This window comes from Phaenicophaeus curvirostris, chromosome 3 (assembly GCF_032191515.1).
Source record: "Phaenicophaeus curvirostris isolate KB17595 chromosome 3, BPBGC_Pcur_1.0, whole genome shotgun sequence".
Classification (NCBI taxonomy): domain Eukaryota; kingdom Metazoa; phylum Chordata; class Aves; order Cuculiformes; family Cuculidae; genus Phaenicophaeus; species Phaenicophaeus curvirostris.
The window spans coordinates 31,819,332-31,843,931 of record NC_091394.1 but is presented as its reverse complement, the minus strand read 5'-3'; the positions used below and the strand labels follow the sequence as shown (position 1 = coordinate 31,843,931).

At 41.6% G+C, this 24,600-nt stretch overlaps 1 protein-coding gene across 1 annotated transcript; it reads right to left on the bottom strand.

The window, feature by feature from the left end:
- Positions 1 to 22,751, bottom strand: RIPK1 (receptor interacting serine/threonine kinase 1). The gene is made up of 12 exons (XM_069853590.1): positions 22,660 to 22,751; positions 17,738 to 17,949; positions 15,929 to 16,082; positions 15,329 to 15,466; positions 11,930 to 12,158; positions 10,853 to 11,002; positions 9,917 to 9,993; positions 9,409 to 9,499; positions 6,620 to 7,177; positions 4,903 to 4,983; positions 2,578 to 2,730; positions 1 to 1,642 (listed from the first exon to the last, which is right to left on the bottom strand). The coding sequence occupies exons 2-12, from the start codon at positions 17,887 to 17,889 to the stop codon at positions 1,356 to 1,358; spliced, it is 2,070 nt and encodes a 689-aa protein (XP_069709691.1). The 5' UTR covers positions 17,890 to 17,949; positions 22,660 to 22,751; the 3' UTR covers positions 1 to 1,355.
- Between the last annotated feature and the right edge of the window lie 1,849 nt (positions 22,752 to 24,600).

The window sequence follows — 24,600 nt, the reverse complement described above, 5'->3', positions numbered from 1 at the left end:
TTCGTCTTAACAGTTTTATTAAATTGTTAGCTTTTTTGACAATAACCAGAAGTTAATGAACACTTACTGCTTTTTCTGCAGCATAAAGAATTACTTGGTCCGAAACATATGCTGGAAATATTTGTAGATTTGATGGAAATAAGGAGGTATTGTCCTTCATAGGAAGAGTTTGGTATAATTATTCTTAAGGCATAAAACTGTACAGCTCAGTAAATCTTCTTTCATAGATCTTGCATGCTGAGATTATGTCAATCCTAGTAAGTTATGAGTAGCAATGAATATCCACAGGCACTGGGGTACCATCACCTACACTACAGAGCTGTTCCTGGGTTCCCTGAGACAACTTCAGTGCTGGGAAGCAGCTCTTGCACCATATTTTTGAGGTTTAAAACTTTTGCTATCCTGTCAGCAGGCTGCAGGATGCCAGTTAACTTCAGCACACAGGATTCTGAGGCACATTCAATTTTGTATACTAGTATAAATGCAGCCTAAGAGTTTCAGAAACCAGTAATGCTCTCGACCCTCAGAGTGAGTAGGAGAATGGGTCTTTGATCACATAGTAATAAGGCACTTTTCCCTTTCCAAAGCTCTCATATCCCTAAGTTTTTACTTTGGATTGCACAGTGATTGAATTTCTTTTTTTCATAAAGCAGACGAGAAACTTATCACATAAAATCTTTTCTACCAAGGAATGTAAAAATAAAATGCAGTATTAACTGGTGAAAGTATTTTACCAATTATATGCTTTATAAGCTAAAGATAATTTTTGCTTTTATTCACATTGCTCTTCTGTATAATTCTAGGCATCTGTATATAAAAAAATTTAAAAAATATTATCATATTGACGTAGACCAATCTAGTGTAGCACCCTTGTAAGTATTGGCACTTGTGGCAATATTTGAAGAGTTGATTCTGTTTTCTGTCCAAGTTTTCCAGGGACCGAGTCAGTCTTTCACATATTAGTACTGATATATTAGCTTTGCTGAAGGTGCTTTTGTTCATAACTGAATAAGGGTACCAACGTGTTTCAAGACAGAATCTAGAAACTTTGTTTAACACATTTTCCTTGAATCGATGTCCCTATTGCATTTTGTTGTTGTTATCTTCAGTCAGTCATTTTATTCAGAAGGAAGATGCTTATTTTCTTTTATCCTCTGGAAGACCCAGTTATCTTGACATAAACTCCTTGATTTATTGGAGGTTTTCCCTGAAAACTGCTTGGCAGAAAAAGTCTGTTCCAAAAAGGAAAAATCTGTGCAAAAACAAGCGCTCCAAAAAGTCTTCAGAATTATTACTTGTTACTGGAAGGTCTTCAGGAAAAAAATACACTCATTTTCCTCCAGATCTCAGTCAACTTATTCCTCATTCATTTGCATCAAACTAGTAAGAAGATCCAGTCTTTGGCAGCCAAAGAGGGCTTTAGCAAGCTCTCCAACTGTAGCGCCTTTGGAGCCTTTCCTCATTTCCCACTTATGCAGCATTTGGTAAACTTTTTCCTTTAGTCCATCTTTCTCATAGTCATGATCAATTTCATCGATCTCGGGATCACAGAAACCCAGCTTACGTGCACAGTGCTTCCACTGTTTAGCCAGCTTTTCTCTCACTATATTCTTATGTTTGTCAGTCAGGACAGTGGTATTGTCTGCAAAAAGAAAAAGAGTATACAAAAATGGCAGTGTTTAACATCTCTTCTGCTCCTTTTGCTCTCTCCTCCCCCAACCCCTTATTGGTAATATCTGGAGACAGTTTTTTAGTGATACAATCAGAAGTGGGTTTCATGGAGGCGGTATTACCCTATGATGCCAGGAAAGGAACTCCCAGTTAGAACACATGTATTCACAGGTCAGTTGCCAGACTTGATTTTGATCTGAGGCTATCATAGGTTGTCACTTAGACAACTGCAAAATAGAAAAGCTGCTTCTGAGGGTTCTTATCTGACTGATGTCTATATGATTTGTTTTATATTCTGGGGCACTATTAATTTGTCTACTTAGGAATGCACAGGGACAGTTTAATCCAGTATTGACCAATGAAAGTAAGTTACATTTCAAAATCTTCTGATTTCTACCCAAATGATGTGGTTGTGGCCCCAGGCCTATCAGTGCTCAAGAAGTGTTTGAACAAGGCTCTTAGACACATGTTTAACTTTTAGGTTTCTCTGTGTGGTGTCAGATGCTGGACTCGATGGTCCTCATGGATACCTTCAAACTCCAGGTATTCTGTGACTTAAACAGCCAGGTGAGGACCACCAATCCTAACCTTGCTTCTACCAATCTGAGTGCCGTTTTTCCTCTTGTTCTTGTACGTCTCTACTTGTATCTGTATATAGTATATGTATCTCTACTTGTATATTATAAGAGGTCATGAAAGTACAGGACAGAAGAGGTACATGGTATTGCAGAACAGTTATTTAGCGCAAACCCTTACTTTATACACTTCTAAGTGCATGGCAGAAAAGGATCCAGTTATTTCTTAATTAACAGAGACAGAAAGTTGTACTGCTTTCATACATTCCAAACCAAATAAACATGACTATACAGTGGCAATACATCAAAACTAGGGAGATATTTATCTTACCAAATATACCCGTTGCTTCGTAATACCTATAAGTTGCTTCTGTAGCAGCAGGAGAAGAGCTGACGTGTTGATTGTGGTCTTCAATCTTCATGTGATTGTAGGATCCAATTTGAATTCCAGAACTGTAACTTATGTTGTACTTGATTGAATCTTCTGTATAAAGGAATTTAATGCTATTTTATAAACAAATGCATATGGTTCAAAATCTCAAGAAGTAACAGAAGGAGGAAAGGAGGAAGAAGGTTCTGCTAATCAGGGAAGTGATTAAATGTTTTACTTGCATTTAATGTAGAAATAGCCATTTATTGTCAACTGTGAACATATTTTCATTACACAGTGTGACATGATGTACTTTAACTAAAGCCTATGCTATTCTATTTTATAACAAAGTGCCCTAACCAAGCCTTCCATGCTGGTAGTTACTAGACTGTAAATAATGTTTCCTGCTCTTTAGGAATGTACAGTAGCAGCCTTGCTTTTTGCTGGCTAACGGCTTCAGGTCAGTATTTACCTGAAAGTGCTCTGCATTTAAATCTTAAAGCCTTACTTCTGCCTCTCAGCTTTACTTTTCATAGGTGTAAGTTCAGGTTACAGTTATGACTTCAGTAATTTCCAGTTGCTCATAACATTTCTATACTCAGTGTTATACTATGCTGTCTTGATGGCATCCCACTGTTCCTCAACGCATTTCATCCCTGCTATCTGGCAGTATATTCTTCAGTTGTATCTATTTTCACAGTGAATGAGAGTGCGCTACTTGCTCAGTGTTTGTTTCAACATTTTTTATTTTTTTTTAAAAATATAATTCCCCCTCCTGTTCTGTACTTTTGGTTCTAAGGCAAGAGTAGAACGTATTCTGAGATACCTTACCAAAAAAACCTACTCCTTTATTTTAAGGCCTAAATCAACGTGTATGTGTATGCACCGATTGTACCACTAGATCGTCTGCACCTCTGGGAGACTGCATCTGTGGTTTACTTGTATGTGATTAGTTGAACACCCAGTTTGCTGTCTTTTGCCAACATCTGTCTGATTTCCACACATAATACGAAACTAAGTGATTATTCTAGTCATGTTGGGTGACATCAGTTTTCTATTCTCTTGACAACGTTTTCTGAACTCTGTTTGGATTCATTAGACATTCTAACTCCATTATAAATGGTGAATACCATAGTCTTGATCTAAAATTAAAGTACAGATACTTAAAATGATAGACCAAGCTCTGTATTTAATCACCCAAAATGATGGGTAGATGCACAAACACCCTTGTTACACACTCAATTGTAATGTGAAGTGTGGAAATCTATGGTCACATATGAATGGCTAAAGGTATTTAATATTTGTTAACTTGATAATCACTGGTTAGAATTGCTTATGTATACACGTGATTAGTTTCTAGAAGTTGCACAAAAGGAATGCATTTAATCATGTCCCAGAATATTATGATTCCTGTATCCTAAATTTTTTTTGAGGTGAAGGACCCAGGAAATCTGCTCATATTTTTAGCTTAAAAATGAAGAAGTCTCATACCTTTGCTATTTTTTTTCTCTGGTACCAATAAGCACAGGATATGAAAATATGTACAAATGCTTTGTTAATATTAAAAGTTACTGCGCTTATAAATCTCCTTTCCCAAGCTTCTACACTTGACTTGCTTGTTACATTTGGGCCATTATCTAAAGACTCTACGGGGCACATAACCAAGAAGACAGAAACCTGCTGTTTTGAATGTTCTTTGTTTGCACTTACAAATAAGATGAGTTTTGAGAGGGTTAATTAGAGGTCAGGATGCACCAGCCAATACAACATGAAAGGAGCATATATTCACATATATTCAATATATGACAGCATACATGTCATATATTGACACAGCTGAACTGTAGAGACCTGTGCTCCAAGGAAGACTGATCAGCACAAAGCCAGCAGCTAGAAATTTTATATTAAAAATCCAGAGCAAGGAAGGAAGGTGTCCCAAATGCATGTGTGGTTCAGGAGTTGGGTAGAGTCAAAGCAACTTCACGTTTAAGCTAGGAAAATGACTGGGTTAGGAGTACAGGAGATCTATAATGCCTTCATGATTTTAAAGAGCCCTTCTATGTAAAAGATGATGTCCTTGATCCATCAAAAATGCATATAATGCTGTATACAGGTCTTTCTAAAGACAGGAACTAGTTTTACATTCAGGTACTGATAACTTCAGCTATGGTTAGAGGTATTGACTAATAATATAAGTTATTTCAAGACCCTGAAGTTTTTTGCTTTACTGATCAGGATGCAGCGTGTGGCATATTGGCTACCAGGACAGACAAAGGCTACAGCGTTTACCTGGGCTTCCTCTGGGTAACTGAGGTACAGTAGGATAATATGCAAAAGTTCCCCTTGTGAAAGAAATGGAATCCTTGTTACCTGAACAAAGAGGGAAAACAGAAAAAATGCCAAAAGCATTATGTAAATAAAAAAGCCAATGTACTTTAAAATTACTGCGATATTTGTAACAGTATGACTATGTAGTTTGTGCTCTTAAATACGATAAGACAAGAAGGTTTTTAATTAACAAGACACTATCTCCTTGAATAACTCTAGTTCGCCATGGCCTTACCATGGATTTGCTCAGTGATTAATAGCCTTAATCATCTTTAGATCCCAGTGAGGGCAATGGGCTTCCACCTGTGTGTACAAATACCTGGCTAGCAGAAGGCAGTGTGGTATCACAGTGTGGCAGTGGCCTGAGTTGCCTCATATCAAGTATTAAAACTTAACAATCCCAAACTCACAAGCATGCTGCTGCTGCTTACCGCTGAGACTGATCATGTCTGTATTAGTGTACTGGTTGTCACCAGCTCTAGCAAAGACATGGGACACACTGCATCTTCTGCCAGTGGCAGTAATGTCCACCAGAGATGCAGCTTCCAGTCCAGGATAGCAATTGATCTGGATGCCCACAGATAAGCTCTGCAACTCATGACAGGGTAGTAAGAGTGACTGGGTTATGGTCACCTGACAAGTCAAAGGAAGAGCTGCAATGCAGCTCTTCTGCTTCTCAGTCTGTTATCTGCCACACTACTGCACGCAGCCTCCCTACAATAGCTGTTTTCTTCTTTCAAACAGAAGATTTTACTTCATGGGTGATGTCAACAGTTTTAATCCTCCCCTTCTGACATGACAGCTCTCAGACTCACTTCAGTAAATAAACTCACACAACTGACTAATCACAGTCTCTGCATAAATAATAGAGTAACACCTTTGTGGCATTCTGCCTGTAAGCAGCTGGGCATCCTTGATTTTCTTTTGAGACAATCTGGAGAAGAATGCCACTCTAAAAATAGCCGATATTTAGAGTGAACAGGCTAATGTATTTCATGCTACCTCTAGTTCCTAGAAGTTATGCAGGCCTCTAGTTACCATTTATTTATACTTTTTGCCAATGCTTTCTCCTTGTCTCTCTACCTTTTTACTTCACAGCAAATACTGACAGAAGCTCCCCCATCAGCACCAGGCAAAGCTCTCTAGAGAAAATGACCTTAACTCCTTGTTGGTCCCCTAAGCTCTGGAATCTCCTTCCTTTCTGCAAATCAAATTAACAATATCCCTCTAATTTCTAAAATGCTACAAATGTTGTTTCTGCAAAAGCAGAACCTATGGTATGAATGTTACATTTTTGAGAGTCAGGTTTTCCTTTGGCTTGCTAGCATGACTGGTAGAAGTATCAGCTGTCTGTTACTAGTTGGTTGGTAGCTGAAGAGTTAGGCATTGGGTCTGATGCTCCTCAATTACGCTGGTGCTTTAGAAATGTTTTGCTTGAAGTTAACAGCCTGAAATCAGTGAAAGCAGCATAATGAAGTCAAAGCTAGGGTATTTTAGTGACCTGAATTAACCTCAAGTAAACAGAGAACCTAATGAAATAAATTCCCCTTTGCTTTATCACAGTTCAACTGCTAGCAATAAACAGGTTGTTACGTAAACTACAAAACACTCTTGACCACTTCATTTTTAGAGTAGAAATGTGTCTTCAGAAACATAGGTGTTGGAGGACAACTCTCACCTGTATCTGTTTCTGCATTCTTTGGGTACCAGCTTGAGTTGGTCTGTGACCGTAGATGAGAACTGGATTCAGGCACAGGAGGTTTACTTAAGCTAAAGGTATTGGCTGAACACAATCCATAGAGACCCTCTGTGTTTCCCGTTAGAAGATTGTTAGGCCCATAAAAAAGATCTACATTTCCCTGTTTTGGGGTTGTTGCAGCTGGCCGCGGCCAAAAATATGGATTAGTGTTTGATCCTGTTTTTTCAGCTCTTGGATATGTTTCAATCCATTGAGAAGTAGGAGATGACTTCACAAATGGATCATAGGAAACTCTTCGTCTCCTTTCTTCCTCTCTCATTTCAGGAGTGTACACTACAGGTGGAACCGCTTTATCCATCCGGCTCCCAAATACATGGTAGTTGTATTCCCGTTGAAGTTTTCCTTCCAGATTATCAGCAGATGTAAATGAGGTCTCGCAGCTCTCGACCGGCTGGTTCTCAGGAGAGGCAGCAAACAGGGCTTCGTTAACCTGACTGGTCATGGGACCTTGAGAGCTGTGTAGAGAATTAGGCTGATCTGAAAGAGAGGAAAATTAAATATTTCAAATGCATCCAAATGCAAGTATATAACTTATTGCAATGACACTAGAATCCACCTACCCTTAGTATTATGGTAATATATAAAAGGGGAAAATATATTGCTTCCAGCATAAGCTGTGTTTTATTTTGCAACGTATCTTTACTGAGAAGCACTACAGATTGTTATCTAGGAAGTACAGGCTTGTTTAAGCTATCAGTGTCAAAACCTCAGTTAGCCAAATGGTGTCAGAATTCACAGCATACTCTGCTTATATTGACAACAAGATCTGAACCACTGAGGCAGTTTCTGGAGGCACTTGTAAGGGTCTGATTTAATAGTGTGTCTCCACTGGCATTAACTGGAGTTTAGTTAGTCCAAAATTGGTGTAACAGGATGGAAAACAACACCACTGTAATAGGTATCACTTCGTACAGCACAAAAAAATTCCCATTAAAATCATGTTTGCAAATAATTATGTAAAATACCCCATCTGGGTATTTTTACAATGAATCCCTTTTGTCTAGTTTAATCTTCATAGACTGAATGAATAATTTTCACAATGTCTAACAGATAATCTGTCTCATCTACATCTTTCAAACTAATTCCATCAAAGGACACTGCTTCAGTCTTGAACTAGATTGAGTTTTGATCTGAGTAATGTTGCAGCATTCCAAGACTAAACAAGAATGTAAAAATGTGGTTGTTACTATTTATTCAACCCTTAAAAACACAAGAACTATAAATACTTTCTTAAAAAGTCGTGGAACCTTCACAGTTGTCAACAAAACATCGTACATTGCTTAAAGCCAGGGACTCTTGCAGAGCACTGTAAAATTGGAATAATGTCTATGTATGTGCTTCTGTTTAGCTCAGATAATGCTAGTGAACTGGGTTTGGTGTTTTGTTTTTTTTTCTTCCTGAATTACATTAATTCAGTCTATATTGAGGAAGACTAAAAGTAGGTCCTTTTGATGGCTGTATATTAGTATGCCTTCAGTCTGACTCGCTCTGCTTCTTTCCTAACTGCTGATAGAGAGGTAGTGGGAGGAATAAGCTAATACAGAAACAACCTCATCAAAAGTGACAGCCATTAGCAATTTGGTATTAGCATAAACACCATGGCATCCATTCTCCGTGACAAACAAGATGTATGAACAGATCTTGTGGGATGCATTTCACTACTACTATGACTAATGCCCATTGACTGGAGAAAAAAACCTTGACTTTATCCTGACAGTCCATCAGTCAGTATCTTTCTGCAGTATAGATTCCTGATAAAGCATTTCATACTTAAAACATAAGAGCATCTGTAATCAACTGCAGTCATGCTTTATTATTTCTTCTAGGAAAATGTAATTATACTAATTTAAATTATAGCAGTGGGGCTGCCCTGCTAAGTCTGTCAGTTCTGCTGAAGAACAGTTATGGTAAACCTAGCTTTGGGGAAGATTTATTAGTTGCACATTACATTTTAAGCCTTATTCATTTAATAAAGTTATTTAAATGGTGTGAGCAAACTTGGCAGGATTTTATTTCTTCTGAATTTCATATTGTTGTTTGTAAATTAGTGTTGCCAATTTGATCCTGTAACCTTTGCTATTAAGAACCTTTGGTAAAAGAATTCCAGATACACTACTACAAAACTGTAACTATAACATCATGTATTAGTGAGACAGCTGTACAAAACCATGAAACGTGCAAATCAACCAAGATTTGATAGAAAGTATGACAGAAATGAGAGAATTCACCTATTAGCACTCCTCAGATTCCACAGAAAGCAAGATCATAAACAAAGGAAAAAAGTTATAATCATGCAGCCTGGTTGTATTCAGAGCATACATAAGAAAGGCTGGAGTGGGAAAAAGAAAGTCTTCATGAAATTAAAGCCTACAGACCAAGCAGTTGGCATGACAAAAAGGATGGGAAGAAAGATCAAATATGAAAAGTAGTTATCAGAGTGACCATCAAAAAGTCTAACAGTAAACCAGATTTTTGGCATGGGAGAAGAAAGCTGAAGAGTGTAAAATCAAATGGAATCAAACTGTAGACTATGGAAAAAGTATGTATGAATTTTGGGAGCCTGGGAGCAAATTTAATCTTTTCAGTGATTACAATTCTCCCTGAAGCACTGAATAATTAAATCTCTTCATAACCCCTTAATAGTAAGATTACTTACTTTGTACATGTGCACAGCTTTGGCAGAATACACAGAATAATGATGTACTTACCTACTTGACCATTACTGGTATCTACTGCTACAGCATCTATTTGAAGGGATTGCATCCTATTCAGCAGTTCATTTGACTCGGGACACATTTTCTGCATATAAGAAAGAACAAATGATTGAGTTACAGGCAAAAGCTTAACCAAACTGAGTATACGCAGAATAGGAAAGAGCACAGCTTCACAGTGGAGTGACCTGTATGAACAGATTCTGACAATCTGTGGGAACAGATCCCATACTCTTACAGAGAGTACAACCTGGCAGAAAATGCCCATTGCTTTGCTACAAATAGGCAACACCTTTTCTTCAATGAAAGGAGGAAGGACTGCAATGCAACTGCAGTATATAATACCTATACTTGCCTACAGGAGTATGAGCTTAAGCCAGACTGATTGCCTGTTTTGGACTGAATAGCTAGGCTTTCTGCAAGCAGTCTTCAAGAGAGGATGCTGCAGAGGTAAAGGTAGCAAATGTGCATCCTGACACTTTAAAATGCTTAGAAAGTTACTCACTTGTAACTCCTTCAGATCATCTTCAATATTTTTTCCCAGATTTTGATAGTAAAATGGCTTGTATCTTTGACTAATTTCTGCAAAAAGAGAAGAACTAAGTGGAAGTGCTTTTAAATGGAAAACAAGTGATTTATACTATTAACAGTTTTGATGGATAAGGATCAAATAAGGAGTAGTTTGCATATGGGAAAATTAGATGCTGAGGCCCAGTGCAAGCATAAACTCAATCCATTACCAGTAGATTATGCAGGTTAAATATGGAACTAGTAGATAGGTTCCTCCAGGTATAAAAATTTCCTCTGAGTATTTAAGCATGTCCCTGTTGTATGTGAAGGTCTTGCTGCCCCTACCTAAATCCAAGCCTCCATTTCCTGTTAGGTGTAGGGAGTTTTTCTGTGGTTTGTTTGGTGTTTGTTTTTTGCTTTGCTTTTTGTTGTTTTGGGGTTTTACTTTGGGTTGGGGTTGTGGGGTTTGGGTTTGTTTTTGGCACTAAGAGGAGACAGAAAGAGGAAGTAAAGAATTTTGACTTGTATTTCCTGAAGCCTTTTAGTCTCCTTCCCAGATTACTCAGCCAAGGCTTTTACTGGGACAGCTTTCGAAACTAGTTTTGATCGGGTATTTTTTCAGTCATACCTAAGGTATACTATGTCTTCTTTCTGTAAATTTCAGCAGGAAAATTGTTCTATGCTGAAGGCAAATTATCAGCAGGTATGAAGTGTCTAATCTCCACTTCTCAAATCTGTAAAGGCTGGTCCAGATCCTGGTTTTGGTCAGGGTACAAGAAGCAGGCTTTACTGGGCATGTGAATTGATATTTCAGTTTTCAAAGCAAAAACTTATATCTTCAAGAGGAAACCACTCCTCACTCCTGTTGTTTTGCTGCATTACAGACTATTGACAGACATGTAACCAAAAGCATGCCAAACCAATGCCTTACCTGCAAAGGTTGGCCGGTTCTCTGGCTCTTGCTCCCAGCATTGTTTCATTAATTCAATAATTTCCATGGGACACTTGTCACTGATCTCCTTTATGTCTGGTCTGTTTCCATTCATGATGCCAAAGCAAATCTGGGCTTCATTTATACCATCTGAAAAATAAACTTTTCTATCAGATCCTGATCACGGATTTTGCTGCCTTCCTGTAGGTAAAAGAAATAGTGAAACAGTTCCTTATGTGTTTGTGGATACGTAAAAGAAGATTTCAAAGAAAGATGTCTGATTTATAGCTACAAATCTCCCACGTTAGTGAATCTGAATCCACTGTCCTAACTTCCAAAGATTAGAGGTTTATTTTAAAGTTAATGGATTTACATTTATCTGTAAGATGTGCCCAGTGTGAGTATGGGTGACAGATCTTGCTCTCTAGAACATGAATCTGTTATGCTCTCCACTGCGTATGAACACAAAGATGGTTATGTTTAGGCCAGACAATTTTAGCCATTTAGTTAGCAAAAACCCCATTCAAAATGATAAAACAAATTACTCTGGAATTCTAAAGTCTTTTCCTATGGTTTAGTGGCAGATAGGAATGGTTGGACTCAATGATCTAAGTGGTCTTTTCCAACCTAGTGATTCTATGATTCCTATTGCTCTACATGAGCACATTACTGCATGTTGAAAAATTAGCACCACGCAGCTGAGAAGTGATAGCTTGATGTGTGACCATTCCTGTTAAAAGAAAACCCACATGTAACTAGCCCTCCTTAGCAAATAATGTACGTCAAATTTTCCATCCTGGCCTGCCCAAGGTTTGTCTTAACTTGTGCCACCAAGTTCAGGTTTCTACCCACACCGTATGAATGTGAATAGGTTGGGCTCATGCCTGCATTTCAATTCAGATTCCATACTTAGAATTCAGAAATGACGTAAGTAATGCCTCTTACTAACCATGAGACACCAAATGGGTGCTATTCCTGAGCATAGGCAATTTAACCTACTAATCTTGATTTTATAACTTCAAACACTTAACATTTGTAGTTTACTTTTGTGATAACATTGTTTTGGAAGTAACTTACGTTCATATGGCTCTTTGTTAGCAAAAATTGCCCAGATTACTATGCCGAAGCTGTAAACATCTGATTTCTCCACAGGTTTTGTATTAACACTGCGTAAATGTTCTGGGGCCATATAGAAGAGAGTCCCAGCATTGTTCTGGCAAGTGTTCTTGATTTGCTTCTGTCGAACGGTCTCTTCTTGGGTCAGCCGGCTCCAGTTCTTAAAGGAGGCAACACCAAGATCTCCAATCTGAAAAACGAGCCACATCAGAGCTACTTCTGGGATGAAGAGGAGATAAACAAGTATTTCATGCAGTGGTACATTTTATGATGAATAGCTGATAATAACTTACCTAAAAATGAAACACTGCAAAAAATGCAACTACAAGAAAGGAAAACAATTTGCCATTTCACTGTTCTGTTTTGGTTTGGTTTTTTTTTTCCCCTCCTAAATAGAGTATCACTGCCAAATGGGAAACATTAGATGAAACCTTCATTATTAACCTAACCCACTTGGAACAATCACATGATGTAACGAAAAAAGAAGTTTGTTTTCGCTCATATTGACAATCACGTTCAAGATCTGCTTGCAGTGCTTGTGGCAAAACAGAAGATCCACATGAGAAGAAGCAAATCCCAAAGTAATCTATGATATGGGCAGATACTCTCCCTCACTGCCCTTTCCATTTAACTCAGCTTCCTTTGATCTTCCTACAGAAAGAGGGAGGAAGAGGATCTAAAATGATGCAATGCATGTGCCAGAGAGACATGGAAAAGGACAGCATAGAGTAAGTTTAAAGTGGGGATACCTGGGCACTGTACACTTGACATGGTGACATTATTGAAACCTTTAGGTGGCATATAAGCAAGCTGAACCCCACTAAACCATCTAATTTACATGTAAGGCAGATCATGATGGGATTTTTTTTTCCAAAAAAAGAAAAAGCTTGTATCTATTACCTGCAAGCTGCTCATGCTGCACTAGGACTTGCTAATATATTATCCTAAGAAGGATATGGAGCTGTTGGAAAGGGTCCAGAGGAGGGCTACAAAGATGACCAGAGGGCTGGAGCACCTCCCATACAAGGACAGGCTGAGCGAGTTGGGGTTGTTCAGCCTGGGGAAGAGAAGACTTTGAGGAGATCTTATAGTGACCTTCCAGTACCTGAAGGGGCTACAGGAAAGCTGGGGAGGGACGGTTTACAAAGGCTTGCAGTGATAGAACTAGGGACAACACGTATAAGCTGCAGAGGGGCAGATTTAGACTAGGCATAAGGAAGAATTTCTTCACTATGAGAGTAGAGGCACTGGCACAAGTTGCCCAGGGAAGTTGTGGCTGCCCCATCCCTGGAGATGTTCAAGACCAGGTTGGATGGGGCCTTGGACAGCCTGATCTAGTGGGAGGTGCCCCTGCCCATGGCAGGGGGGTTGGAACTGGATGATCTTTAAAGTCCCTTGCAACCCAAACTATTCTATTCCGTGATTAACCTTGTCAAATCACTTCTCACTAATTTATGTGTGAGAAATTCCAAATAACAGAGCTCTCTTCACAGGAATTTATTCTGTAGTTGCATACTGTAATGGGGTGATTATTTCAGCAAGTCAACTTGACCAGGGACAGGATACTTGATGAGGAATACTGCAAATTCCACTAAGGTTTATTCAGCAGTAGGCTCTGTATCTATGCGTCTTGATCCAAACCCCCACTACAGTTAATAGAAGGGCTTTAGAACAGGCTTATAAACCATTCTTTGAAGTAGTTTCCTGCTGCTTTTTTTGTAGCTGCTGCCTGTCATCTAAAATGTGATGACTAAGCAAAAAAAAGAGGAAGGACGATAGAGACGATAATAGGCAAGAGAAGGAATAAAAAGGAGGAGGTAAAGGCAGGAGGAGAAATTACAGCAGTAAAGGACAAAAGACACGGTCCATAAGACATTTTGTTTCAAACTCTGCATGTTTAGGTTTGTTTTTTTCTTTCTAGTTTTTTGGTTTTGTAAATCATTCCAACCTCTGGTCAAGTGGAACTTCCCCAGTCAGCCAGGACTGCTCGTAGATGATGGAAAGGGGTTTGGTGAGCACCTCTGCCAGCTCCCTTAATACCCTTAGATAGATCCCGCCTGGCCCCATAGACTTGTGAATGTCTAAGTGGCCAAGCAAAGTCTCTAACCATTTCTTCTTGGATCATGGGAGCTTTGTTCTGCTCTCCTGGCTCAGGAGGCTGACTACCCAAAGGACATCTTACCTTACTATCAAAGTCTCAGGCAAAGAAGGCATTAAGTACCTCAGTCTTATCCTCATCCTTTGTCACTATTGTTCCCTCTGCATCCAGTGAAGGATGGAGATTCTCCCTGACCCTCCTTTTGTTGTTGATATATTTGTAGAAACAGGGTTTTTTTATTCTTTCACAGAATTGGCAACTTTGAGTCCTAAAATCTTCTGATTTTCTCTCTGCATGATCTCACTTCATCCTTGTAGTCCTCCTGAGATACCTGCCCCTTCTTCCAAAGCTCACATACTTTCCTCTTTATTCCAAGATCAACACAAAGCGCTCTGCTCAGCCAAGCCAGTTTTCTTCCCTGATGGCTCATTTTTTTGGCATACAGGGAGAGTCTGCTCTAGTGCCAACAGAATTTCCTTCTTCAAGAGCATCCAGCCCTCTTGGGCTCCTTTGCCCTTTAGGACTGCCTCCCAAGGAACTTTATCAACCAGCCTTCTAAACAGTTCAAAACAGTTCAAAGTCTGCCCTCCTGAAGTTCAAGGTGGTTGTTCTGCTGGCCCCCTCCTTAGTTCTCCTAGAAATGAGAATTCTGTCATCTCGTGATCACTTGTGCCCCAGGCGTCCTCCAACTGTCACGTCTCTCACAAGGCCTTCTCTGTTCACAAACAACAGGTCCAGCAGGGAACCCTCCTTGGTTGGTTCACTCACTAGCTGTGCCAGGAAGTTGTTTTCCACACACTCCAGGAACCTCCTAGACTGTTTCCTTCCTGCTGTATTATACTTCCAGCAGACATCTGGGAAGTTGAAGTGTCCAAGGACAAGGGCTAGCAGTCATGAGATTTCTCCCAGTTGTTTGTAGAATATCTCATCAGCCTCTTCTTCCTGTCTGGGTGGTCTATAGCAGACTCCCACCATGATATCTGCCTTATTGGGTATTCCACTGATTTTTATCCATAGACTCAAATCTATCATCACCATCATTGAGCTCAAGACAATTGAGACACTCTCTAACATAGAGATTATACAAATCTCAGGCTCAGGGGGTTCATAGGTCATCATATTTCGGTGATCCACTGCTACACTCTCTTAGCAATGGGTTGCTAGCCTACAAAGGAGTTCATCTGCCAATCGGGAATCCTAACCAATGCAGTTGAACTGCGTTCTTCAACCAAAATCATCAGCATTTACATTCTAAAAAGTACCTTAGTGTGGAAATCTGCATCCACAAGGATGTTTTCTGGTTTTAGGTCTTTGTGTACGAAGCCTTGCTCATGTAGATAAAGCATCCCTTCTGTGATCTCCAGCACAAAACGCCCTTTCACTGACAAAGGCAGTGAGAGCTAAAATAAAGAACAGAAGTACCATCTATTAAAAATGCTACTACAGTCATCAAATTAGACAACAGTCTTTAAAAATGTTTCTTTTCAGTCCCAAGAACACCTCTGCTCAAGCCAGGCTAAAAAAGAACCAAAGTCCTTGGATCTAAATTGTTGCATTAAAGTAATTCTAGAGTCACTCCATATTTACAAAAGCTTTCTTCTTTAGCAAATTCTTCACATATCTCTACAAACACTTCTATAACTCAGAACCTATAACTGTGGTCTGCACCTCTGTGATGTGCAGCAGAGCATTAGCTGTCCTACGCTGTCTCTAGAAAAGGCAGAGCTGCCACTGGCTCTTTAATACTGAAAGAATGAGAAAATAAAGACTCCATTCTTTGGAGAGAGCAGAAACATCTTGTCCCTTTCAAGCATCTTATCAGCCCTAAGGAGGGACAAGGAATGAAGCAATTTACTGCTCACTTTCTGTAGCACTTTCATCATGTTCCCCCGGTTCACATACTCCATCACAAGTGAGTAGTTTCCGTCTTCCAAAATTACACCTAGGAGTTTTACCACACGGTCATGCTGCAGTCTGTGCATAATCTTGCCTTCTTCAAGGAGGGATGCATTGTATCTGTAAAACAGAAATTACACTGAACTTAGGTACCAGGCTAGAAAGAAAATAGGAGTAAAAATGCTGTTGATTCATGATGAAAACAGTGGCCAAAAATGTCAACATCCCTAGAGCCACTGTAGGATGAACCATAATCTTCAGCTGATTTTTAATTGATACAGCTTTGTTCATGCCAAGCTATGTTCTCCAAGTCTCAACTGCCTTGCACAGAGGCTGTCTGCTCACCCTGATTTTAAAGCCTGCTTTTCAGAAAGTGCATAAGCATTCTTTTTGTAGGTGCACTGCTGGTTGTTTATATCCAAATCCCTGAACTGAGGTGGGTTCTGGACAGGCAGGGCCGAAAGAGCCTTTGAAGAAGGAGGATCAAGACACTCCCCCTACCTCTTGTACAGGAAACTCTATACAGGCCTCTTTCTCAAAGGCCTGGTATTCATGTTCACTTTCAATATGGATTTATTAGAGGGGATCCACCCACATATAGGATGATGATAACATTTACTAACAACTACTGGTTTAGGATGAATTCAAACCTGGGCCTCAGTACAACTCATTAATAGTCACAGGTACACAGCCGGGAACTCACTAAGTGTGTGTGTTAAAGAAGGATGGTACCCATTATATCAAACAGTCTTGTTTTCACTATTGCTCCTTTTCTAGTCTTTGGACAAAAGGATGTAACAAAGTCTTGAGACAATGTTGCTTGCTAATGCTTTCTTACCCAATGACTTAAAAGGAAACTCCTTTCTCCTTCTGTGTTCCTATGTAGGACCAGAAAAGAAAGTGGCTGTTTCACTTGCATTAGGCTCAGATGTAAATTTCGTTAAGACTTTTCATTCAAGTCTTTAAGGAATTATGAGGCCATGTAGTGAGAAAGTAGAAACAGAACCCCAAAAATAAACCAGGCAGGCTTGTCCATTTTAACTGCGTTCATCCCACACTGTCAGTTTGCAGACTACTAAAAATCTCTTCATTCGCTTTCCACTGGCAAAATAACAACTCATTTAAATTATTTATTATAGCTCAAACTAGAAGAACATTGGGTTTTGTCTCTCTCTAGTGGATGACTTGTGGGAGAGCTTAAGGATTGTTAAGGCTCTGAGATAGTAGTGTTGCAGCATGACCTGAATCTACTGAAATCAACAGCTAATTCAAGACTTGAATTTAATCTGTGGGCTTGGCACACTCTGCTTTTTCTTGAGGGAGAGAGGTTACATTCTTGGTATTATACATGTGGGACTGGAGTTCTGCTGATAGCTCATTTGCATTTAATGGACATTTAGAGTTGGAAAATTATGCTGCAAATTGATCTGCAAGCTTGAAAATATCATGTGCCCACTGAGTTCTTGCATTTCCTTAAATGTGCAAGTGTGCCCTCAATTCTTAACAACTTGCAGCAGTGCTGACCTTGTAACAGAAAACAGGCATTTCACTGGAACAATAAGTTAAAACTAAAAAAGTTGGCGTCTGAGGGGGAAAAAGGAAAATTTGCAGGACAGCTGCTAGTATTGTCTTAAAAGTATTTTCCCCGCATACAGTATTTCCAGGATCCAAAGACCTGAGGTTATTGCACTTTATTTAGATTTATCTCCATTGAATTTAGAGGATTCCTTAGACTAACTGAAGGATAAAAATCAGAACTAAGGTGTGTAACTTACTCAGTGCGCTGGGGTCCTGTATACACTCTCTTTAATACTACATATCCATGTTTCTTGTGAAAGCATAAAGATACTGTTCCAAATCCTCCAGCATCTAATTGTTCTTTTTCAAGCAAATCCTGGGTGTTCATGTGGATGTCTTCCAGAGACATGTTGGCAGTCTTTGTGGCTTAACAATTAAACCAAAATCAAGTACACCAGCGCTTCTAGACCTGTGGTATAAGAGAGGAAAAGAAAGCATCAATACAAAGCATTTAGCTGTTCCACTAAATAAGCATCTGTGTAAGGAGTGGGACACAAATGTGTACTCTCATGACTCTTATGAACAAAGGGCCTCAGTTTGAAACCAAAGATGCTGTGGCCCTTATAGGATCCGACCTAAAGATGACAATGATTTATCCTGTCAACCCATTTACATCCAAGTCAACGTAAAACCATTTCTTCACCTGCAGATCTCAAAGTGCTGTTTAAATAGATAGTTTTTATCCACATAATATGAAGTAGGTCAGTACTGTCCCTACACTTCACATGTGCAAAAAGGGAAACCCAGAAAAACAAAGGGCCGTGGTCCCAAAGGCAGGTAGTGCCTCATGATTCTGACAGGTATCTCACTTTCTAAGCTGCCCGAACATGGGCCTGTCAGGTGCCCAGATGCTTATATAATTCTAAGCTACCTTTTAGGCATCTTTGCAAATCCAGCTCTGAAGGGTTTGCTTGAAGCTTAAAACAAACAAACAAAAGATTTACCTAGGGGGTGAAACAAAGAACCCAGCTTCTGTGGGGAAACTTATTTTCACAGCTGTCTGAATTTCTGGAGACAAGTGCTAGGAAAAACTATGGCTCCCCAGCCCCCTCAAAAAGAAGAGGCATAAAGAACTTGTGATGCTTTGCAGTATCTCCTAAATGCACCAAGAGAAGAAAAGAGCTTTGGAGAGCCTGTGAAATAGGTAGGCAAGTGAACCCCAGTGGACACCAGAATAATTTCAAGCATTTGATAAAGCTGTGGTGGTCTCTCAGGAGGTTATACCTCAAGGGGAACCTAGACAGCTAGTACCTTTGGCAAATACCAGCAAACTGCATTGCTAGCCCAGCTGCAAGCCACAAGCTCTGTTTTCTTCGTCCCTGAATTTTTATCTGAAGCACCTTACCTCAGGTAAGGAAAGAGTTTGCTGAGGGAAGAGAAAGTGCAAGAGACTAGCAGGACTGCTCAGTTTCCATACATTTTGGGTGACTATGACACAGATACACAGAACTAGGGAAAAGGCACCATTTCAAAGTGCCACTAGCAGCTGCAGTAACTCGGCTCATTCAGGTAATTAAGAGCTCTAAATTATATAGCAAAAGCATTGCTAAATTTTTTAGACCAACAAGTGACTGATAACTCCTATGAACTACCATGCATCTATGTACTCAAATCTCTAATCGAAAAGTTTGCTTAATGTTGTTATGATCATCAGCTGCAGCCTAATTACCACAGCCTCTTTCTGGAGCCTGGGAACTAAGAAGGTAGGGAAAGTGTCTGTAGAAAGTAGGTGTCTGAGGCAATAGAGATGTTTATATGTAGATTGGCAAATTGGCTGGTCAGTTCAATATTGACAAGCCAAAACAGAGAAGAGTAAACTTATTGGAGGAAAAAAAAAGTTGTGCCTGTAGATGAGACAAAGCAAGAGTTTCCTCTTCCAAGTATATATACATATAGTCCATGATTTATTCTTATATAGACAAGGAAAATCCTCTCCACATCTGGAGTAGTGTACTTTCTTCAGAGTTTTCTTCTTTGGCTTTCCTAGTTTCGAAGGGATGCAGATTTTGTTTCACTGAAGTGCTAGTCTGAGCACAGGACTGAGGATCTGGCAGCATTCACTTAGTAAGAAGGTAAGCTCTGCTACCCTTAACAATTGTTAGGGGAGTGGAGATCGTTGTGTTTTCTTTGGGCTTTTTAAAATTCCTTTACAGTTAATCAAATAGTTGAGTAACAAATGACTCATAGCAGTGCCAAGAATACCCACTGCTGCTCTTACAGGTGAGCTTCTGTCTCCCTGGAAGATTCCAGTAGGGGTTCTCTGGCTTTCTTGGTGTGATGCTACTGACTTGTGCAGATGTGGTGGCTGTTAGGGGTACAAAGGCCTGAATTCAGTTGTCAGACTTCACCATGTCATGAAGTAAAATCTTACTTCTTTATTTGGTGTCCCCCTTTCAAGAACTGGTTCAAAGTCATATGTCTGAAGTCATTTTCCATGCTATCAGTAATGAGGCACCTGTTTAGTAGTCCATCTTGTAAGAATTGCAAGAATATTCTTGTAAGAATCCTTATCTTGTGAATGCAAATCAGGTGTGTGGTTTTGAATGCTGAATCTCTAAAGCTGCATGAATACTATTGATTGCTTGGGGCTGCCATTCAATACCATATAACTTGATGAAAAACAGCCCTGCCTCAAAGTGCAACAATATAGGACCCTGTTCCTATTTACATTGCTAATACCTGTTCTTATCAGGCAGCATGCAGTCCCTGTAACCAGAAGGACTGCAAATTCAGAAGGAATAACTTAAGGAGGAGAAGGAATCCTTCTGCTTGGGCATGCACTACTTATTATGATGCTACTACTTTTGTTGTTATCAAGTAGTGAGGTACCCTGAGCAGAAGCTCTTTGATCTTAAGATTTACTTAAAATTCAGAGGTTTTGTAGGATGGATATCACAAGAAAGCACTCTCTAGCCAGGTTTTTAAGTGAAGACTATTTAATTCAGTATTAACTTGAGGTATTGGCTGACGTTACCTGGAAATGTCAGGTGACAAAGAAATCGAGCAGGGAAGCTCAAAGGCCTAAGTTCATTCCAAGCTAACTGCTTTTTATTGAGATGCACAGTGATTCAAATGTATGCTCAGTACCTATGATAAATCAGTCCATACATTATGTATTTGTGGTTAAGAGAACAGAAGTTTTGTAGTTTGATTTAGCCTAACCTTGTAGAAGCTGTTCACTTCTACAGGTTCATTTGTGTTCTGTGCAGTAGCCCTTATCTGGTTACTTGATTGATTATAAAGCAATTGTTTCAATATATTATTCTGAAAATTTGTATTAGGGTGGCCCAGTGTTTAACAAGTGCTAATATGTATTATGAAAATTTTTAACACTGGTTGCTAGAAAAGCGGGATTTTCCTCATCAACATGTTTGGGTTTTTTTCTAGAAAGGAATATAAGTATAATAAGTGGGTTTGTGGCATTTTTCTTTTCAATGCCGTGGTTATGTTCTCACCTCTGACTGCCAAAGGGCACAGAAACTCCCAGGAATCATGACCTGGTCATTGGGTTGTATTGGGCCTGATCCTCATTCAGAAGTGGCTTGCTCCATTCTGATGATTCGTTACTAATCTGATGTAGATCTCCTGTAGCCTCCTTGGTTAAGGAGGATTTCTGAGTAGATCAGCACGGTAATATGAAAAAAGTCACACAGTAATCACAGCCTTTTTGGTCTAATGATACTCACAGTTCTTGAGAGGTGTTATGAGATACAATCATAGAATCATAGAATCACCAGGTTGGAAGAGACCCACCAGATCATCGAGTCCAACCATTCCTATCAAACACTAAACCATGCCCCTTAGCACCTCGTCCACCCGTGCCTTAAACACCTCCAGGGAAGGTGACTCAACCACCTCCCTGGGCAGTTTGTTCCAGTGCCCAATGACCCTTTCTGGGAAAATTTTTTCCTAATGTTCAGCCTAAATGTCCCCTGGCAGAGCTTGAGGCCATTCCCTCTCGTCCTGTCCCCTGTCACTTGGGAGAAGAGGCCAGCTCCCTCCTCTCTACAACCTCCTTTTTAGGTAGTTGTAGAGAAAGTGAACAAGCTTGCAAGCACTAAAACTTGTGGCTATTTAGTTATCAATTAGGAAGGGAAAGGAATAACAAGCAGGGCGTTGGGAGATAAATGGAAAGGTTCTTGCAGCTGAAGCAAAAACCACTGCATGGGTGGAAGATGTTTCAGAAGTTGTCGGTGCATCTCGACGCTACCACTGTAACTCTCGTAACCCACTTCATCTAAACCTTTCCCTTCTGCTATGGTTTTTCGTGACAAGGGTATCAAAGGCCTTCGCAAAACACTAAGTTTCCTAGGGCCGGAGCAGAGGAAGGGTGGAAAGGAGGCAGGGACGTGTCTGTCGCTTGTATCGCTACAATGGTGCCGCGGTCGGTTCCCTTTCAGCCCATAGAGCCGTGATCCCTGGCCGGGCTGTGTCGCCGAGCCGGGGCCGTCCCGGGCGGGGAGCGCAGCGGGAGGCACAGAGCCAGGAAGCCTCACGGGGCTTTTCTCCGGCCTAGTTCCTCGTCGGCTGACTTGACTATGTTCTCCTCCTCCTTCTCCCGGCGCCCTCCCGCCCCCCGGGGCCGCCTGTCCCCGCCACAGCGCCCCGGGGCTCCCCGCCGCCGGCGACCCTCCCAGCGCGGCCGCCCCGATGGGGAAACTGGCTATGCTGGCCCGGGCCGCCCCGGGGACCCGCACCGCACGGCAGCCGCGCTTTCGCTTTCGGTTGCCTCCTACCTTCTCTCCATCCATCCATCCATCCATCCACCCACCCTCCCTCCCCTCCATCCATCCCACTTCCTTCCCTCCCCTCCATCCATCCACCTTCCTTCCCATCCCCGTCCATCTATTTACCTATCTTCACTCCCGCCTTTCCATCCATCCATCCACCCTCTCTCCTTCCCACCATCCGCCTTCCCTCCCTTCCTTCCATCCATCCACCCACTCACTCTCCCACTCTTCTTCCCTCCCTCCATCTACCCGCCTTTCCTCCTTACCATCCATCCATCTACCCTCCCTCCCATCCGTCTGTCTACCCACCCACCTACCGACTGTCCCAACTTCCCTCCCTCCCCCCCCGATCCCTCCATCCCCCCCCGCCTCGCTCCCCGGTTCCTTACCGCGGCTGCGGGCCGCTCTCCTGCCGGGTCCTGCCGCTTCCCTCGGGAGGGCGCGGGGTCGCGCCCCCTCCGTCTCGTCTCGTCCCGTCCCGTCCCACCCTCGCGGGAGCGCAGGAGGCGGCCAGGGCTCTCCCCGCGGAGCTGCTGCTGTTCCCGGGGCTGCGAGGTGACGTCGATGCGACACCGCCCGCCCTGCCCCGGGAAGCGCCGCCCCCACCCCCAGCCGGTGCCGGGAAGGAGACGCGCAGCCCCGGAACGGGGCGAACCCGCCCGCCGTGCCGAGCCTTGGTGCGCGGGGACGGGGCTTCTCCTGGGGGATCAGCACGAAACATCTGGGCGGCGTCAAAAGGAGCGTGGCCAGCAGGTCGGGGGAGGTGATTCTTCCTCTCTTGAGAGACCTCACCCGGGTCGTGGTGTCCAGTCCTGGAATCCTCAACATAAGAAGGCTATGGAGCGGTTGGAACGGGTCCAGAGGAGGGCTACAAAGATGATCAGAGGGCTGGAGCATCTCCCATACGAGGACAGGTTGAGAGAGCTGGGATTGTTCAGCCTGGAGAAGAGAAGGCTCTGAGGAGACCTTATAGACACCTTCCAGTACCTGAAGGAGCTACAAGAAAGCTGGGGAGGGACTGTTGATAAAGGCTTGTGGTGATAGGACTAGGGGCAATGGGTATAAAACTGAAGAGGGGCAGACTTAGACTAGACATTAGGAGGAACTTCTTCACGATGAGGGTGGTGAGGCACTGGCACAGGTTTCTCAGGGAAGCTGTGGCTGCCCCATGCCTGGAGGTGTTCAAGGTAAGGCTGGATGGGGTCTTGGGCAGCCTGGTGTAGTGGGAGGTGTCCCTGCCCATGGCAGGGGGGTTGGAAGTGGACGATCTTTAAGGTGCCTCCCAACTCAAACCATTCTGTGATCTAGGCTGTCATCCTGTGAGTAACAGGCCCTAGGGCATCTCCAACATTGTAGTTTATCATTGTCCTAACAACAAAGAAGATTCCATAACTAACAAGTTCTATTATTAGGAAGAAATTTTTTACTGTGAGATGGTGAGGCACTGGAACAGGTTGCCTGGAGAAGCTGTGGATGCCCCATCTCTGGAGGTGTTCAAGGCCAGGTTGGCTGAGGCTTTGAGCAACCTGACCTAGTGGAAGGTGGCCCTGCCAATGGCAGGAGGTTTGGAACTGGATGATCTTTAAGGTCCCTTCTAACTTAAACCGTTCTAAGATTACTTTAATTAGGAAAACTGTTCTAATACAGAAATAATGGCTAACACAGCTTCTTTACATACGGATGATCCCTTAGCCTTTCATGCAGTGCAATGATGGTGATGATGAGCATCTACCCTCTTTGGCATGACTTTTCCAATTCCGGGGAACTGCTGCATTCCCCATGGTGCTCTGCAGATGCTGCGTTTACAGCTCTGTGCTACCTGGTGCTACCAGAGGAGCAGCAGCGGATCCGTGTGGGAGAGCAACAGCAGCTTGCAACTTGTGTTTGAGGGAGGGAGCCTTTCTGAAGCTGGAAGGCAAGCTTGATAGTGATGAGAGAATGAAAGTGGTCCAGGAGCCCTGTCCTGCTTCCTGGTAAAAACTGATGTCCCAGACTGTTGCAGATCCAAAAGAAGCACAATGGCCACAGAGGGTTTGATTTAATTCTATGCTAGGCCCCATAGTGGATTTAACAGATAGGATCCCTCAGCCGTGGAAGACTTCCGAGACTGTATTTGTACCTGTCCGATTCCTGTCGCATTCAAACAAAACACTAGCAAACAAAAGAACTCCATTCAATCTTATGAGGCCTTTGAGGTTTACTTAGGTGCACTGATGTGTGATGATGATGTATTCTGGGCCTCTGGCCCTCTCCGAGTACAGAACTTGACCTTTATTTTTCTCTGTGATGTTTTGGTTTGGTTTAGTGGATTTTTTTTTTTTTTTTTTTGC

Bases quoted from the DNA above. Each gene is read 5' to 3' on its own strand.
- RIPK1 (XM_069853590.1), bottom strand. From the start codon at position 17,889: ATGTCTCTGGAAGACATCCACATGAACACCCAGGATTTGCTTGAAAAA. The intron at 9,994-10,852 runs GTAAGGCATTGG...CTCTTTTTGCAG, and splicing joins GAACCGGCCAACCTTTGCAG to AAATTAGTCAAAGATACAAG. The intron at 9,500-9,916 runs GTGAGTAACTTT...TCTTATATGCAG, and splicing joins ATGATCTGAAGGAGTTACAA to AAAATGTGTCCCGAGTCAAA.